General features: G+C 41.2%; 1 protein-coding gene across 6 annotated transcripts in view; it reads right to left on the reverse strand.

The window, feature by feature from the left end:
* znf385d (zinc finger protein 385D) overlaps positions 1-18,456 on the reverse strand; it is a 101,360-nt gene that overhangs the window by 46,370 nt on the left and 36,534 nt on the right. For 3 of the 6 annotated variants that reach the window (XM_052066041.1, XM_052066042.1, XM_052066040.1), the window contains one exon: positions 9,068-9,245. Coding sequence is in view for 3 of the 6 variants with exons in the window: in XM_052066039.1 (XP_051921999.1) it covers positions 1,899-1,920 (22 nt within the window). In the remaining 3 variants the exon portion in view is untranslated. Of the gene's footprint in view, positions 1-1,898; positions 2,106-9,067; positions 9,246-18,456 lie in introns of those variants that run through there. The other 3 variants (XM_052066039.1, XM_052066036.1, XM_052066038.1) reach the window with 2 other exon arrangements.

An 18,456-nucleotide genomic window follows, 5' to 3' on the forward strand; every position in this document is an offset into this window, starting at 1 on the left:
TCTCGCCCTAGATATTCTTTGGCCAAAATCCCTAAAAATTGGAAAACGATATGCTCATTAACATTAGTCGTCTTCTTTGGTTGAAGGCCACTTTAATAGGCAGTGGTCGGAAGACAAAACAACTTTAATTTTGGAGTAATTCTGCAAAAGAAATTCTGCCAAGTGTGGACGCTGAGCGAATCCACACTTGGCAGGAGTGTAGGAGGAGGAGGCTCTTGTTTTGGGTTCAAACATAGCCCATCCATTTGACCCTACAAATGGACGTGTGCAAAAGCCTCGAAGGAGGAGGAGGAATTTGTCTGAATTTATAAGGTAGAACAAGGGCAATCTACAGTATGATGCTGAAAAAACAGGATTTGTTTTCCATTCGCATCTCTGAACGTGACCTCTGTTAAAACTTCCCGTAGGCGTGCGAGGCGAAACCACCCAGCTGCAATATTTTTCCCGCGGATTGGACATGGCTTCCGGCATTTTCTTTTCATTACAGGCGCTTCAAAAATTCTAATGTTATTATTCAACTGACCCCCCCAAGTGGGATTCGAAAATACAAATTTTCCCTAATTGTAGTCCATCGTTTGACTAAATTTATGCAGATGCCCGCCTACTGGGCTGAAAGACTGACAGAGTGTAAAGAATTTCCTTTCAAAATGAGGAATACATGAAGAAGTAGCAAACACCGTGTAATACATACACACACACGAAACACACACGCACATACGAAACATACACACACAATATTATATATACTCATAATAAAATGCATAATAATAAAAAATCGTATTTTAGTTACAGCAGTTACAACAGTGGGCAGCTGATCGTGTTATCGGGCTCCAGGGTGGATGAAAGGGTTAAATACTTTAATAAGGGATGAATGTGCTCTTGTGGTAAAAAAAAATAAATAATCATCATCATCATCATCATCATAATAACACGCAAGATTCCTGGGGATCAACTGCAGCGCACACAATTTAATTATCGTGTAATGACGTTATTGGGAGTTTTTTTGTTTGGTTGGATGTTTTTTGTTTGTTTGTTTTTTTGCTTCTCTAGCAAAAACACAAAAGAGGGGAAATATCAGAACAAATAATTGTAATTCAAATGTATTCATTTATGACAATGTATTTATCTTTTTTTAATTAGAAATAATGCTTCTCATGTTTAAAAAAAAAAGTACGGATAACATCATGTAATATAAATGTTACATTTTAACTTTACTTTTTAAAAATCTTATTTTCTAGTTTAAAAAAAGGTGGAGGGTAATAAAAAGTAATTGTATTTAATTTTAGTGCAATGTGGATATTTTTCCTGTTTTCAAACAATAAAAAAAACTGCATCCTTGGGTAAAAATACCAAAAAAAGTATCAAATTTAAAATGTCAAAGATAATACTGCAATTTGTTTTGCCTTTCAATTAAAATTTGAAAGGACGAATCAGGATATAGTCAAAGTTAGTTCTACCTAAAAAAAAAAACTAAAAAAAAAACAATCACCATGGTGTCTTGTCCATTCACAGGGACTTTCTCCTCCACATCCAACATCAACAATCCCCCCCCTTTCCTCTCTTCCTCCAACAACAGATGCCTTTAATCCGTCGGATTACGTCCATGAACAAGGTCACCCTCGCCTGCCACGAATCGGACCCGCGCTTCTCCATGCTGTCACTGTTTGTAATCCATGCATAGCCCCCCACCCCACCCCATCTCTTTCTTTCCTCCTTTTTTTTGTGGGATTACAATTAAAGGAAACTCAAGTGGACTACCTGCCAGATTGAACACAACACACTCTGCATACACTTTCATCCAAAAACTGTGTGTGTACTCAGTTGTGTGTGTACTCAGTCGTGTGTGTGTGTGTATATGTGTGTGTGTCAAATCTGAAAAAGACAGTAAAGGGACTCACCGAAAAAGATGCTTCCCTCCATAGCTCCTTCACGCTTAACTCCGTGTCAATGTGTGTGTGTGTGCAGCATGGTCATACACTCCTTCGGCGTGTGCGCGTGAGTGTGTGTGTGCAAACGCGTGTGTTCACTTCGGCGTCAATGCTCGGTCTGCAAACTGCACGAGGAGATCCCTCTCTCTTTCTCTCTCTCTCTTTCTCTCTCTCTCTCTCTCTCTCTCGCCCTGCATTCCCCCGGCCTCGCTCGTCTCCGTCTCCTCCTCCTCATCCTTCCCCTCCTCTCTCTCTCTCTCTCTCTCTCTTGTCTATCTACATTTTCCAGCCTCTCCTCTCCCATGAGGTCTCTCATCTTTGTTTTATGTGTCAACCAAGCCTCTCGCGCTCACTCACCTTTTATTTCATCTCACGTCTGTTCTTTTGTTGTTGTTTTTTATTTTTATTTTTTAATCCCGCAGCCCCTCTCCATTCTTCAGATGTATCTTTACTTTCCTGGCTGCTCTCCGTTTTTTTTTTTTTTTGGGGGGGGGGGTTGTTGTGGTCTTATTCTGCACACTCGGTGCCAAATGTGATCTCATAACAGTAATAAACTTTAAATGCAAAGTGGTAGATGAGATTTTCTCATGCACTCCAATGCACAATATACATGCATGAAAGCACAATTAAGTGTTCAGGGGTTCCTTAACTGTGATGTGCGGGATTACATTTGTACAGTGAACGCCCGTTTATTGGCAGGGTGACATTCCAAGTCCGTCTGCAACAGGTGAAAATGTGATCGCGACACCATGTTTAAAACAACAACAAAAAAAAGTAAAATTGACAAAAAGGCAGGTTTTTTTTTGTTGTTGTTGTTTTTTGGGCTGAACTTTTAAAACGTGGTAGAAATCTCTCCAAAATGACGATAAAAGTTTTTGCTTCACAGCTAAATGGCAGACTTTGTTTCTTTTTGGTCATGGCGTCTTGATACCTTTTTGCGGTTGAAGTCATGATAGATCTGTTTACCCGCTTTTTTGTTGCCGAGTAAAACCAGCACGGGAATTTTGATTTACTTATTTATTCGCGGGGGTGACAAATTGATCTTTGAAGAATCGTTGCAAAACCTCTAAAATGGCGACTTCAAAGCAAAACGGCAGACATCCCGTGTCTTTTGAGACATGCCTTTTTTGAGAGTTTTTATGGGTCTCTTCATGACAGACATGCCTACCCAATTTCCTGAAGGAAATCTGCTTGGAGGGCAGATTATTATTTTGTTTTTGTTTTGAATTCCATGGAGTGCAACAACAACACATTGGCCTTTGAAGGGATGCCAGGAAAAAACAAACAAAATGGCTGCCACAAAGAAAAATGGCAGACTTCCTGTGACTTTTCAGGCTTTGCTACTTTGACTTGTTTGAGAGTCTACATTACATTGCCAAGCGAAAGTAGCGTCAGTGGCTGAATATTTTCCACAAAACTTCCTTAAAGTCCCTTCGACAAAGGATTAAGTGCATTTTAGCGACACCGTGAGCATCTTGGTTGTAATTGAGCTAAATGCTAATGATCTGTCTGTTTGGCAAGGTCATTAACGCGCACATATGGACCCCTTCCCTCGCCAATATATCGTCCAGTGTTTGATTGACGCTTTTGTGCAGCAGGTGGCGGCTAATCTTCCACAAAATAGAGCTAATGATGATGCTGGTCGTTCAGCAGCTACTCGGCTTGGCCGTTTTGGATTTTTACAACCCCGTGACGTCGGCTGTCATCCATCACGTTCACCAACATTAGACAGCTGCTTCCAGAAGGTGGGAGGAGAAAAAAAAAGTTACTCTTGCTGCTTAGCGTTAAAAGCACAGCTGCTTATTTCCCTCCGGAGTGACTGCAGACCAAAAGTAAGCAAAAAAAAAAAGAGAGAAGGGTTCATGTGGGACTCACCAGGTGGCCTTGCAATAAATTAGCGGTTTTGACGTACGTCATATGGTAACGGTGACGAATCGAAGAAAAGTAATGCGTGGCAATTATTTTTAATTCAAAAAAGGGAAACGGTATATTACTGACAGACTTAAAAAGCAGGAGATTAAAAAAATAGTTACATTTGCATCGACACAGTACAAATGATTGAAAAAAAAAAGAGGGTGGATGTGACGTGGACACACACAGCAGAGAAACCATCTTTTTGAGTGAAAATCGTCTTTCTAATGTCGCAAACAATCAACATTTTTATCAGCCTTTTCTGCAATCTCTTGAAAGTAAACAATGCTGTTCATGTTTTTTTTTGCTTGGCAAAGTAATTCAAGTAAGCATTTTTGCATGCAACTTTTCATATTCTTCAAACCGTCACCGCAGTACAACAACCTTATCGCAAACACACTGCGTGATTGATGTTGATGCAAAGGCCTTATCCTCGCCATGTGAACGCACGGAAGGAAAGGGATGCGTTCGTGTGAAAAATTTTACATTTGTGCTCGTTTAAAAATAGATTATCTGCCTTGCTTGTGCTCGTCTGTGTATCGAATCGTCTTACTCATCACCTGTTGAGCTTGGTTATGTAAGCTTTTGAATATTCTGACGTAGGTATGTGCTGCTTAACCCTTTTGTGCACCCTGTAACCTGATAACACGATAAGCTGTCCACTGTAGTGACTGCTGTCCCTGAATGTCACGTTTGCGAGGTGCTGGTGATGGTGGTGGTGGTGGTGGACCCCAAAAAGCAGGGCAGGAGGGAGGAGCAGGGTGTACTTGACAAATTGTATTCATAAAACACAGAAAACTTTAAATCCAAAACAAAGTCCTAAGAACAAAACGAATCCAAAGTAACAAAAACCATGGCAGAAACTAAAAACTCTCAAAAACAGAAACATGACCGAAAACAAACATGACAGTAGCAACCAAACAGCAACAATGACTCAACACCGAGTGGTTGTGCCGGCAGTCCTTTTAAAACAATAATTGCATAACGACCAACAGGTGTGCAGCTGCAGGGGGAGCCCTACAGTACCACCTGTTGGTCACAAACAGAATCATGACACTGAAAGGGTTAATATTTTTCTCATTAAAGTATCGAAAGGTATACAAATGCACAAATTAAAAACAGGTTCAACCTATTTTTTTCTTTGACTTTATTGCAGCAAAAAATTAAATAAAAAAAATATTGATTGATTTTATGTTATGTTTTTTTAAGTTGCTGACAAAAAATTTTAAACTATCCTTTGATATCAAATTATTTGAGATTTATTTTAGATATTTTCAATACAAATTTTCACGCCATGATTTTTTCCAAGTATATATTTTTACATTACAATATCAAATGGAATTTGTTTCTTGAATATTTTTATTGGTGTGTCATTCTATTTGAAATTATTTTCATCAAGAAAATGACAATTCAATGTATTTTTTTTATAATTATAAATATAAAATATAGATAATTTTGTACATGACTGAATTTTTTTGCATCAACAAAAGAAAACTCTAAAATGAACATCTTCAACTGAAATAATTGTTAATTTGTACATTGTCAATATGATTTTCATCTCAAACATTTTTCATCACTCCAGACAGATATATTAATGTGGAACCACTCAAAAGTTCTTCTAAAACGTGTCGTTTCCGCAAATGTGCAATCAGCGATGTTGTTGATGTAAGACATTTTAATCCTCAATTAATCGGATGCTGTGGCTCTTTGATCTCCTTCCCAAGTCTTCAATGCTGCGATTATTTACCCAAATAATAATCAATTAACAAAATAACCAGTCGTGACATGCGACGTGTTTGTTGCCAACGCCACACCAGGATTGCAAAAGCTTTGTTTTGCTACGTTGCTTGGTATTCCCGCGCAGGCGTGCTCACACACTCCCACACACACACACTCACACAAGTGGTGTGATTGGTCGACTGTACCACTAACGCTGAAGGTCAGACAGAATTGACCGATTGGAGCCCGAGACGACGCTATCGACTACAAATGAGATGCTGTTCTTCATCAAGGCATCACACACACACACACAGGCGCGCTTGCACGCACACAGATGTCCAGCAGACACACTGTGACGTGTCTCCACTCCAATCAAAAACCATCTATGAAATGTCTGTCCTCTGCCAGCTCAGCGTTTCTCAGCCGGCGGTTCCCTTCAGCCTTCTCCGGACAGCCATTTTGCACCATGCGCATTTTCTATTCATCCTCAATTCCCAGCAGCCTCATTCTTGTAAAGACCTTGATTCCGTAAGCGTTTTTTTATTTTACGGGCCTTATTTGTCAGTGTAGTGTCGAGGAGCGTGTTGAACCGCATGAATTTTCATAACCTTTTTTTTTTCTGTAAATTATTGATGAAAAGTGCATACTTACTGCACTGTTTATCCAAAGGCGTTTTTAACCTTGACTCGAAGGGGTTGTTTGTCTTGGCGGTTAAGTAGCGTGAAGACGGCGCCTGAGTGACGTAGAGCCCGGGATACTGCATTAATCCTGATGTCACTTTCATGACACTTTTCATTAGTTTGAAGACGACAGGACCCGTGCAGCGCTCGTAAAGGAGATGCCAGGGAGGGGAAATTCGGCCCCCTGAGGGAGCTTGTTGACCCCCACAAAGCGGAATAAGGCGCTATCTTGTTCACGGAATGATTCTGGGAGGGAAAGATTACAACAATCGTATGCATCGCTTTTATGGTTTTAGTCGTCTCTGGTGGAACCTCTTAAGTCGAAGGAGATTTATTGCAGGACGTTGGTCAAAAACCCCATTTGTTTGGACATCGAAATAATTTTTGATACCTTATAATAAATGTCAACTGTGCGCTTGTGAAGCCCTTGAGGCGTTTTTGAAAGTAAGGACTACGTAACTTGACTTGTCCAAGTAAGAAATAATTAAAGACAGCTCTTCAACAGAAAAAAAATATATACTATATAACTATATAATTTTAGTTTGGGGTTTTTTTTCATCATTTTTTTTGCCCTCTTTAGTTCATGTTCTCTCTCAGAAGTGATTTTAGGCTTTTAACAATCCCTTCCAAAATGTCCAAGGCAAGCATCAGCATAGTGAGCGATCGCCCAACCGGTGAACACTTTTTCTGGGTGATTTACGTCAAACTATCGGAACGCCTCATGGCCCAACGGCCGAATGACGAGGGCGCCGCATAGACACATATCTATTTATCTATCCATACACATAGACACATCCGGTAGAGGTCCCTGTTAGCCAATGGGAGGCCAGGAAGATGCTAGCTAATAGCCAATGGCAGAGCAGCTATGAGTATGTTGCGTTCAGGAAACTCGGAGCAGCGGCTAGCAGCCCATGTTGTATTTTTACCTTTGGTATCTTAACATTTCTTTTGTAAAAAGAGGCAATATTTTCCTGCTGAGACGTTTGGTTACTTGAAAATTTCATCTGAAGAGATGTTTGTAAGTTGAAGTACCACTGCACAGGATAACTACCTTTGACATTCCTGACAGTCGGTTCTCATACATCCATCCATCCATCCATTTTCCGAACCGCTTGATCCTCACTAGGGTCGCGGGGGGTGCTGGAGCCTATCCCAGCCGTCTTCGGGCAGTAGGCGGGGGACACCCTGAATCGGTTGCCAGCCAATCACAGGGCACACAGAGACGAACAACCATTCACGCTCACACTCACACCTAGGGACAATTTGGAGCGTTCAATCAGCCTGCCACGCATGTTTTTGGAATGTGGGAGGAAACCGGAGCACCCGGAGAAAACCCACGCAGGCCCGGGGAGAACATGCAAACTCCACACAGGGAGGCCGGAGCTGGAATCGAACCCGGTACCTCTGCACTGTGAAGCCGACGCGCGAACCACTGGTCTACCGGGCCGTTGGTTCTCATACATAAATCCATTTATATACATTTCTGCACAAGTCAAACATTTAAGAACATACAAGAGCTGCCCTTAAAAAGAAAATGTCTGAAAATAGAAACCATTCTCTTGTTGCGTATACGAACTTTCCCTTGATGTACATTTGAGGTGGTTCTTGTTCTCATGCAAGTGCTCCAGATTGAGCGTTTGTATTCACTTGTCGACGCTGATGAGTTGGCTGGCGTACAAAATGGTGTAAGGCTGCGCGAGAGCTGCGACTGCTGCACCCTTCAAGAACGTCCCGAAGTGTCACTTCACGTTTGCGTGATATTTATCCAGCGGCCGTCACGGGGAGAACATGCTCATGCAGAGCGCGCGGAGGAAAAATACAGCGACCAAGTTCCAACACAATACATTGTGGAAGTGAGATTGACTTAAATCTCGTGGGAATTTCACGAGTCTTGTATGATTTGTGTGTAAGTCTCGTGAGAATGATGTAAGTCTCACGTGTTTCGCTGGAAAACTCAGCAGATTTGAAGAAGTGATTTAGCAGAATTCTGACAGAATTTAGAGGAAGTCATTGCGAGGGTTCTTTTGAGGTATTATACGATAGTTTGACGTAAATGTGAATCAGCCAGAAAAAGTGTTCACTAGTCGGGCGATTGCTCACTATGCTGATGTTTGCAATTTGACATTTTTGAAGGATTGTTAAAATCTGACAAAAGTAAACGTCCTCGGATCAGTTCTTTACAAAACGCCAGGCAAAAACCACTTCTGAGAGAGAAGATGGACTAAAGAGGGCAGAAAACGATGAGGTTGCAGTTAAAAGTTAAATGACCATTTTTAATCTTTATTCTTTTTTTTAAATACATTATGCACAATTCTTATTTATTGTGCAATAATCTGTTCGTAACATATATTTGTTACATATTTTGATGCATTTTTATGCTTGAGAATGAAATTTTTTTACGGGCTTGGGACAGATTAGACCATTTACATGGAAAACGCGTCTCTACTTACAACATTTTCGAGTAAAGAAATTTCTTCCAGAACCAATTCATTTCTTAAGTAGAAGTACCAGTGTATAATGACAATTGAGATGCCGAAATTTGGACGTAGAGGCATTTGTGTATTTTTTTTTAAAGTGAATATGTGTAGATTTGCACTCCCGATACCACAAGTTAGTACTGCGTTCAGATTACGTGTTCTTTTGAGTGCGGGGACCTTTCACTGGAGCATCTCTGCTCTCTTCACATGGGATTTGTTTGTGACATGCACTCCTTAACCCCGCCCTTCCCCCCACGGTCCCCACTTAGCCTGTTGCAACTGAAGACTGACTTCCCACCGCTTCCCCTCCATGTGTTTCTTATCAGCGGGGCGGCCAGATAAGCACTCGTACCTGGGGGGCCTCCGGGCTGGGAGTGGATCGGTGAAGACTGGAACAAGTGGCAGCATCTTCAAACTATTCTGGCTGTTTCCATTTGCAGCTGTGAGTCATCTGGGATGGAGCAGCTGAGGACGTTATTAATGCGGGAAGATAGCGGCTCGGCGGGGGCAGGAAACCAAGTGTCCAGTTGCTGTGAGATTGAGAAACAACATTTTAAAAAGTTTCACAGCCTTGTTAAACTCGACAAACTTTTGACCCTTCGCCTAGCTTGTTTTATGTATATTTCTTTTAAGCAGAGAGGATCAAAATGTCCTCACAATCCCCCGATCCCCTCCCCTTTTTCATCGTCGACCAATCCTACGCTTTGGCGTAATTGGAAGCAGACATCGGAATAAGTTGCAGCGCCCCGGATGGCGGATGTGATTACTAGCAGGTGGTCCTGCACACGCTCGTAAGTTGGAGAACATGACGGCACGATGTAAACAAGATTGTTGTATATTTAATAAAAGCAAAAAACAACAAAAATGTTTCACATTACCTTGCTGCAACTCGCAGTTTGTAAAAAAAATGTGTCTTACAAGAATGGATCACTTTTTATGCAATTTAGAGAAAGTCCCATAAGATTTGGCAGATTTTCTCTTTTTTTGCGTGATTCAAGCAAGTCTTATGAGATTTTGTTTGAGTCTTGTAAGATTTGGTGGACGACTTGACATTCCAACCATTCTTAAAAGATTTAGTTGAAGCAATTTTTACCAGATTCTGTGGACGTTGCGTAAGGAACCCACAAGTGAGATTTAAGGAAACCTCAAGCATTTCATCGCAAAATCTGCATGATCTGACCAAGTCTCATGAGATTTAGCCGAGAATTTGTGAGATTTCAAAAAGTTTCACAAGCAGAAGCGCTGCAACATTTGGTGACCCGAGTTGATCGACTGATGGATGACCAACTCAGTGCACGAATCATTTTAACGTCTCACTAGTTTTTGTGAGAGTTTTGTTCTATTCGAAGAAGTCTTGTGAGATTAGCAACAATTTCATGATATTTGATGAAGTCTCTCATCAAGATTTAAGAGGCCGTGTTGCAGCTCCAGCCTCGGGGATGGCGGCTTTGGGCAGCTGGCGACCGGCTTCGGAAACCGCTGAGTGAAGTCGATGAGTTGTTGACTTAAGAGGGGCGGCCAAATGCATGACAGCTCATAGCGGCGTGGGACTGTGTGGGACTAAAGGAAAAGCGCCACTCGTCTGCCAAGTGATAACAGCTTTTCATTTACAGTTTTGCTTTGTGGTGTGCGCAGCAAGCTGCTTGAGGACGTCACAAAAGGGGAGGAGCAGCCACATGGGGAGAGGCGGGGTTTTCAGTGAATCGAGCGTCTTATTTCCGGGTTCGAGAAGTAGCCACCGCAAAAAAATGAATATTTCACAAGAAATTAGGCCACCATTGTGCCAACGGTAATATATCATCATATGTATGCCTATATAGGAACCGTGGCAAAAATCGGCTCCTTGAATCAAGTCAGGGCATTCGTTAAGTTGCGGTAGCAGTGTACCAAACAAGAATAAATTGCAGAGCCAATTTTGATCGTCATTGTGTTGATGTGAGCACGTAATGAAGTGATTACACAGTTACCACAGCCCTCTGAAGACAAACCAGAACCACTATGGGGGCCCCCCGACAAAAAAAAACACTTTGACACCCTCTGTCTTAGATCATTTCTTTGTATAGAAATATTGTCAGAGTGTTTTTTTTTTCCCATGTAATTGCAACTGCGCCTGAAGTCAATCAAAGCTGCTGTTGTGATCGGACTTCAAAGCTCGTCATCTCCCAATTTTGATTTCGCCTTTTGTCTCAGCCGCCTCACTTCATCGGTTTTCCGCGTCTTTGTGCAGTAAAGCTCTTTTTAGTCGTCCGCCGAGCTTTTGACTCTAATTTGTGCTCGTTAGACGGCAGCGATTGTGCCTTCCCCGGAGATCAATACCTGCGTTCGTCCGTTCGGGCGCGTTCTGCTTGACAAGCTGCAGGGACTGATAACGAGGATGAAGGAGGAAGAAGAAGAAGAAGCAGCGGGAGATTGCAAGGAGACGACTTGTGCAGAGAATGACAACAAGTTCAATTTGGAATGGCTTTTATAACGTAGGTCCCCAACGCGACCCTTTTTGTGGACTTTTAATTAGCGCGTGCATGAAACCACTTGAGGCTTTCAATGTTTGGGTCATCAAAAGCTTCAAACTGATAAAGATTCATGCGACTCTCCTTTAGAAATCTCAAACAAATATTGTTGTTTTGAAAAATTAGCAGAGTAGGGAGGTGCATATTATTATGACCATTTTTATTCTTAGCCAACCGGGCGAGACCATCCTTGTTGGAATTCACTTGGACGACATTTCGTATAATTGGAATCTCCTCAGCGCTGATTAGAAAAGTCTAACAAAAGGTGACGTGGAAAGTGTTGTGGCACTTTTAAATGAATGCAATCTGCCATGCCGGTGTCACTCTTGAAAGGCAATTAAAAGAACAGCAAAGACTACCTTGTCCAACAGGTACTGGTACTTGTATTGTCACGTGAATTTTTGGGGAAGCAACAAAAAATAATTAAAGGGAAAATATGACACTATCAAACTTGAAGAGCTAGTTCCAATTCGCACAAGCTTTGCAAATCCTCAACATAAAATTGGGACTCTTTTTATACTACTGTGGCTTTATTCTTGTGCGAAAAAAAGCGCAACTATAACATTTATGCCTCACATGAAGTACTTCTCTTACAATAAAAACTCCACTCTCATCACGTTCAACAAAACTGTATTGACGGAACGTTGCAATTAGGTTGCAATTACGTTGCAATTACCCCCCCCCCCCCAAAAAGAATGCACTCTGACAATTGCCTAAACCAGGGGTGTCAAACTCATTTTTGTCGCGGGTCACATTGTAGTCAGTTTTCCTCGAAGGGCCGTTATGACGGTGATACCGTATAAATGTTGAATCACCGCCTCATATTATTAAATATACAGTACGCAATTAATAGATCGCGATTTTTGAAATCAAAAGTCGAGACAGGAGAGTAGTTTGTTGCACTGTTGTTCAAGTTTCTGTAATAATGTAAAACAAGAAAATGCTTGCAATAGCTCAACATGATTATTTACTACATATGACAATTTGAAATTTTGGTTCAGACTTTAGCAAGCATCATGGAACTTGACATGCTTGATTTGCTTTCGCGGGCCACATCAAATGATGTGGTGGGCCAGATCTGGCCCCCGGGCCTTGTGTTTGACACCTGCGGCCTAATATCATAAGGCACAATTATTATATTTTTAACGTGACAACTTAACCGTCAAATGGAACTTAGCACGGAAAATTTGACCCCTTTCATGCACCCTGAAAGCCGATAACATGATAAATCATTCACTGGACTAACGGCTGTCCCTCAAAGGGTTAATGTGATTCCTCCAGAATGTGGTATACCTTCAAACCGGTTCCCATCCCACGCTTAATTGTGACTTTATTGTTGTAATATTATGACATATTTATGACCCCTGGTGATATTTCCCTCAAAAATGGTGAAGAGTCACAACAGCGTTTTGTTTTAATAAAGACACTGCAGATAAACGTAGTTGTAGTTTTCTTCTTTGTAGAGGATTATTACATATTTCACTAAATATGATGACTTTATTCTTGGAACACCGAAATGTAATTCTCCTGACTTTTCCTTCAAAAAAAAATTCCAAAACAAAAAAAAAATAGACTATTAACAGAATATTGTAACTTAACAAATATCTCTCTCTATGTGTAGAGCTGATTTGTTTGTTTGTTGTTTTGGATTTTTATTTTTTTTTTGCATGAAGTGTCAATCAAAAATGGAGTGGTGCTACTTTGGTTCAACAAAGTGGCTGCAGATATCCTTGGAGTTTTTCTTCCAAAAAAGTATTTTCCCTCAACAATTAGACGGCTACCCACAAAACATTTCAACAAAACTCGTGAGTTATTTTTTTTCTAGGGCTGAAGCCGCCGCGTTGTTCTTGAATGACGAGTTAGTCGAAAATGGAGCCGGGTGCTACTTTGCTGCAGACAACCTTGGAGCTTTTCATTCCAATATCGATTAGCGCACAATGGTTGCACGGTGATATCATCGTTATCATTGGCAACAAAATTGTGATTACCACCCCTGCTTTGGTAGCTTGACGATCGGTCCCTACGCTCCCTCCCTCGTGACGATCCGACTTTCATCGAGTCCGCGTGCAAAAGCTCCCCGGTTTGACAGTCTAATTGGTCACTGCTGTGTTTCCCGGTGACCTCCTTCCTTAATGCTCAGCAAAAATAAAGCAAGACTGGTGTTAAATCAAGTCTGCAGCAAATGGCATCTGACTAAACAACTCCCCATTTTACAAGGAACGCAGAGGGTAAACTGTGGTTTTGTGTAACTCGTAACCCGCGGCGAAGCCAACTCAAGGCCACTGAAGAGCGGATTAAGACGAAGGACAGGCTCTACGTGATCCACTGTGACTCAGCCAATCATCTGACTCTTGTTACGCTGAAAGCCAAGGCAGGCATTAGCGCTGGAATGTCACCGGCTACATGCTGAAAACGGCTTCCACTGGAGTTGGGGACAAAGTGTGCGGGGACAAATTAAGTCCTCGGGCCCCGCTGTCTCTTTGCGGAAGAGAGCAGGGAAGTCTCACGTCGGCATGATTGTATGGAGGGCAGTGGTGTGAAGTAAGTTCAGAAACTCGGATACTCTATTGAAGGTCAAGTTTTGATAAATCTGTTCTTGATTACAGTGATCCCCGCTATATTGCGCTTCAATTATCATGGTCTCACTCCATCGCAGGTTTTTTTTTCCCCAAAGTACTGTATTCATAAAAAATGCAGAATGACTCAAAGGTTTTGGACATGGCTGTACTGACAAAGGACTTTGTGGACTGGTGCCAGCAGAATCTCCTCCAGATCAACCCTGGGAAAACTAAGGAGTTGGTTGTGGATTTCTGCAGGAATAAGTCCTCACCAGCACCGATGAACATCCAGGGTATGGACATAGAGAGGGTGACCTCCTACAAGTACCTTGGTGTTCTTCTCAACGACAAACTGGACTGGTCTACAAACACGGACACCCTGATTAGGAAAGGACAGAGCCGACTCTTCCTACTCAGGAAACTGAGGTCTTTTGGGGTTCAGGGGTCACTCCTTAAGACGTTCTATAACTCGGTGGTGGCCTCGGCCATCCATTATGGCATTGTCTGCTGGTCAGGCAGCATCTCGGCCCGGGACAGAAAGAGACTGGAGCGACTGGTCAGGAAGGCCAGTTCTGTCCTGGGTTGCTCCCTTGACACTCTGGAGGTGGTGGGCAACAGAAGGATGCTAACGAAGCTAAAAGCTATGATGGCCAGTCCCTCCCACCCCCTCCAGCCCGCCCTGACAGCACTTGGTAGCTCCTTCAGCCAGAGACTCTTACACCCGCGCTGCAAGAAGGAGAGATACCGACGCTCGTTCCTACCGACTGCTGTCAGGCTGATGAATAAAAAATAACAACAATAATAATAATAATAATTAAATGATGTGAAGGAAAATTGTAAATAGTACTGCGATTTATCCATTTTGTGTTCATATTGCATTTAATTGAAAGATGTTTGTTGTTTGTCGTTTCCCCAGTGTGGGACGAATAAAGGATATCTTATCTTATCTTACTTGATTGGTTCCCAGCGTGACGTTGACCAATGACAGCACGAGTGGATTTATCCTGTGAGCTGATTGGCTGTGCAGCCCGCCAAAAAACCTCCCTTGAGTCTCATCACTCAAGTTACTCTCTGTCAGTGTCTCATCACCGAGTGCGCACGTGTGTGTGTGTGTGTGTGTGTGTGTGTGTGTGTGTGTGTGTGTGTGTGTGTGTGTGTGTGTGTGTGTGTGTGTGTGTGTGTGTGAGAAAATGTGATTTTGTGATACATGCCCGTGAGTGTTATTGTATGCTCCGTTTGAATGCCTTGCCGCTCCGCGTGTATTAAAGTAGCAGCTGTTTCGTAATTACTCTTTATGCTAATTTCCATTGCGTAGGCATTAAGCTAAGTGGATGCTTGTTCGATAAAATTGCATTGCTTAGTTGAACATGGTGGTCAAATTTGCTATTTAGGTCTCTTTTTGTGTGCCAGTTTTACAGTAAATTCAGACCAAGAGACTAAAAAAAAAATTGTGTTTTAAAACTAAAACTACAAAGCAAACGTGTTTCGGAAACGTTCTCTGAATTTTGTGAATTGCACCTGTCATGGATATGGAACGTATCCCTCACAATAAATGGAGGTTCAGAGTTTCTGCACTTTATGTAAGTATTATATTACAACCATTTACTTTTACTCCCTATTTAAAAAAAAGACATCTGTATTTTCTACTCCTTGCTCGAAATATGCATGTTCATTTTTTCAACATCGATGGATGGATTACGATCTTGGCACGTATAAAATGGTGGAGCATGAACCGGGGAACGTTAACAACGACATAATTCATATGAGAAAAATATTCCGCATTCATAGTCTTATTTGAAAAAATTGAAAGATATTGTAGGCTACAAAAAAAGTGAAAACCACCAACATTTAGCGTTCAAATTTTGTTTAACCTGAAAACACACGAACAGCTAAATGTATTTTTTTTCTTTTGTCCTCATTGGCTTATTGAACATTTTTTGTTTATCACTGTGTAACATGAACAAAGCTATGACAATATATTGTTTTGATTTTTTTTGTTTGGTTGTTTTTTTTTTTGTCCGAACTCATTTACTTTTACTTAAATGAAGGAATCAGAACATCTACTTTTACCACAGTTTTATATCCCGCCTGACTGATCATCTGACTTGCATTTCTGGGGTTTAAATGCAATCCCGATGTCTGGCGTTCCCACTGAATGAGAAGTGACATCATCATCAGAGGATGATTCCAAGAAGGCTCTGCTGACAACAGACACCGCGTCCAAAACTGTCAAATCATCAAAGACACGAAAAGATCCACGACATAGCTCTTAATCCATTAATCAATCAATCAGGATCAGGGCTTGGATGACAGCCTTTCGGATGAGCTTTGGAACTGAGCGTTGCCAACTTTGTGGCAACGGTTTGGGGAAGTTCCTCTTCTGTTCCAGAGCAAAGTCAATCAAGGCAGGCTTGGAACGGTTTGGTGATGAAGAACACCGTTCGGATGAAATCAAATGGAGATTGGACCTCACAAATTGACACAATTCCTCAGGCACGGGAGCCTACAAGAAAAATACAGACTGAACTGCGAATGAATCTCTCTCTCTGTGTATATCTAGAAATGGTTGTTTTGATAGAAGCATGTTAGATGAAGTTCTTGGGGATTTTTATCCTCCGCTAGCTAATGTTTCTCATTTAAAAAATGTTGTGGTTGAGGATTGGTCATTGCTGCATGTTCAGTCATTGTTCACTTATCACACACCACAAAACGTCGCCATGTATAATATATTCACTTCTACTCGAAGAAGACATCAATATTTCTAAGCGCAGCACCTTTCACCACCAGAGGCAATTACAGTTAACCACCTCCAGGTTGCGGCAGGAAAAAATATTTCACAAGACGTAAATTCACAGCGCGTGCACCTCGGCCATGTTCACCTGATTCCGAACACCATCATGTGCTCGGTGAAGGCACTCAACAAGTAATTTGACACGATGGAACACATGAGAAAAGGAAACTCTGGTATTTACAGCTTGAACATAGTCAGCTATTGCGGGAGAAGTCAACTTTACATTCCCATCTGAGGGAGTGACATCATGTCATGAGATAGATATATATAGATAGATACTGTATATATATATATATATACATATATACACACACATTTGTAGATATACAGTACATATTACACACACACACATACACACACACGTATACAAGTACCGGTAGCTCTGTTATGTTACGTAAAGTCTTCCTATGACGTAGCCAAATCTGGACTGTCGCCATCCGCTCCATGTAACTACTAAAGTAACTTTTTCTAAGTTTCTTTTAGAATGAAGTTAATAGTAGGGTAAATAAGTTACTTCTGAAAGAAAGTCATCAGTAAAATAATCGTTACTTTTTGGACTCCCGATTGGCTGCCGTCATACACATTTCTGCCGCATCTGATTGATAGCAACTTTAATATCACAATTTTTAATCATATTTTAATCATTTTAACCCCTCCCAACATATATTATTGCCCTTTGTAAGTTAACCGACAGGGTGGGGAGTTGTGGCGTGCTGGCGTAGAAGCTCCACTGCATATTTTATTAATATTTTTGTTGTTGTCCGTCTGAGCAAATGCGGTCCCAAATAGCCCGCGGACCGGTGATTGGAGACCACAAATTTTAAAGGTGGATAACAATGACGTCAAGATGACATTCACAGGGTAGATCTCATCGGTGCCTTTACACTGAATTCCCATTGGGAAATTGATCCCATTTCTGATTTATGTATTTCGGAAAAGGTTGTCATGCTACTTGAACCCCACCCCCCCAAAAAAAAAAAATTTGAATTGTCTGACTGGAGTGATGTAAATCCAGTCTTTGATGGTAAGGCAAGAGCGGCTCCTGCAGTTCGTTAATCTCTTCAGTCAGCGCTATCCCACTAAAAACTGAGCGTGGTTGTCCGGGAGCTTCATTGTTTGAGAAGATCCATTTCGGAGTCCTTGAGTGAACCGACTCAAACGTGCTATCCGGGCGACCTGCTAGATTAACTCCACCGCAGCTCGCTAATATGGCAGCGATGAAATGGCAGAGTTTTTATTGGGACACTTTTTTTGTGGGACACATTTACAAGAGAGTTACTTTGTGAGGAAGCCCAGAAAACTTTGCAGCCAGGCCCAGGCCTCGTGACAGCCACCCTGGTGGGAAGGAAGACATTTCTGCTTTCAAGTACTTGGCTTGAAATCGCACAGTAGCACCAAGTAGTTAGTACAAGGGAATGAAATCTCTCATCTACATCCAATCTGAATTGGGCTCTTTGAAATAAAATGACATTTTATTTGTATTTTGCTGAGCCATGATTGGACCTCAGTTAGATTCTAATTCTACTTAACACAGTTTTTATATAATAGTGTCATTGATTTCACCTAATTCGACTGGGGCTGAGCAAACTTTCTCGGTTCAATTGGATTTTTTTTTTTTTTAATCATATGCGATTCTCAAAGAGGAAAACAAAAACATTGTTAAAATGTATTAAAAAATTGATTTAAATATATTGTGGCTTATTTTATTTACCAAAAAATGTATAGTTATTTCATTAGTTAAATATAAATATAACACATGGAATATTTTTGGAGTGATAAAACAAGCATTTTAATACTGATAATTATTATGATTGATTGTTATGTTTCCAGCGACTAAAGGGATTTAATTACTTTTATTAACTCGCTTTTTGAGATGCTTTCATTA

This window comes from Hippocampus zosterae, chromosome 5, assembly GCF_025434085.1.
Source record: "Hippocampus zosterae strain Florida chromosome 5, ASM2543408v3, whole genome shotgun sequence".
In the NCBI taxonomy this organism is placed as follows: Eukaryota; Metazoa; Chordata; class Actinopteri; order Syngnathiformes; family Syngnathidae; genus Hippocampus; species Hippocampus zosterae.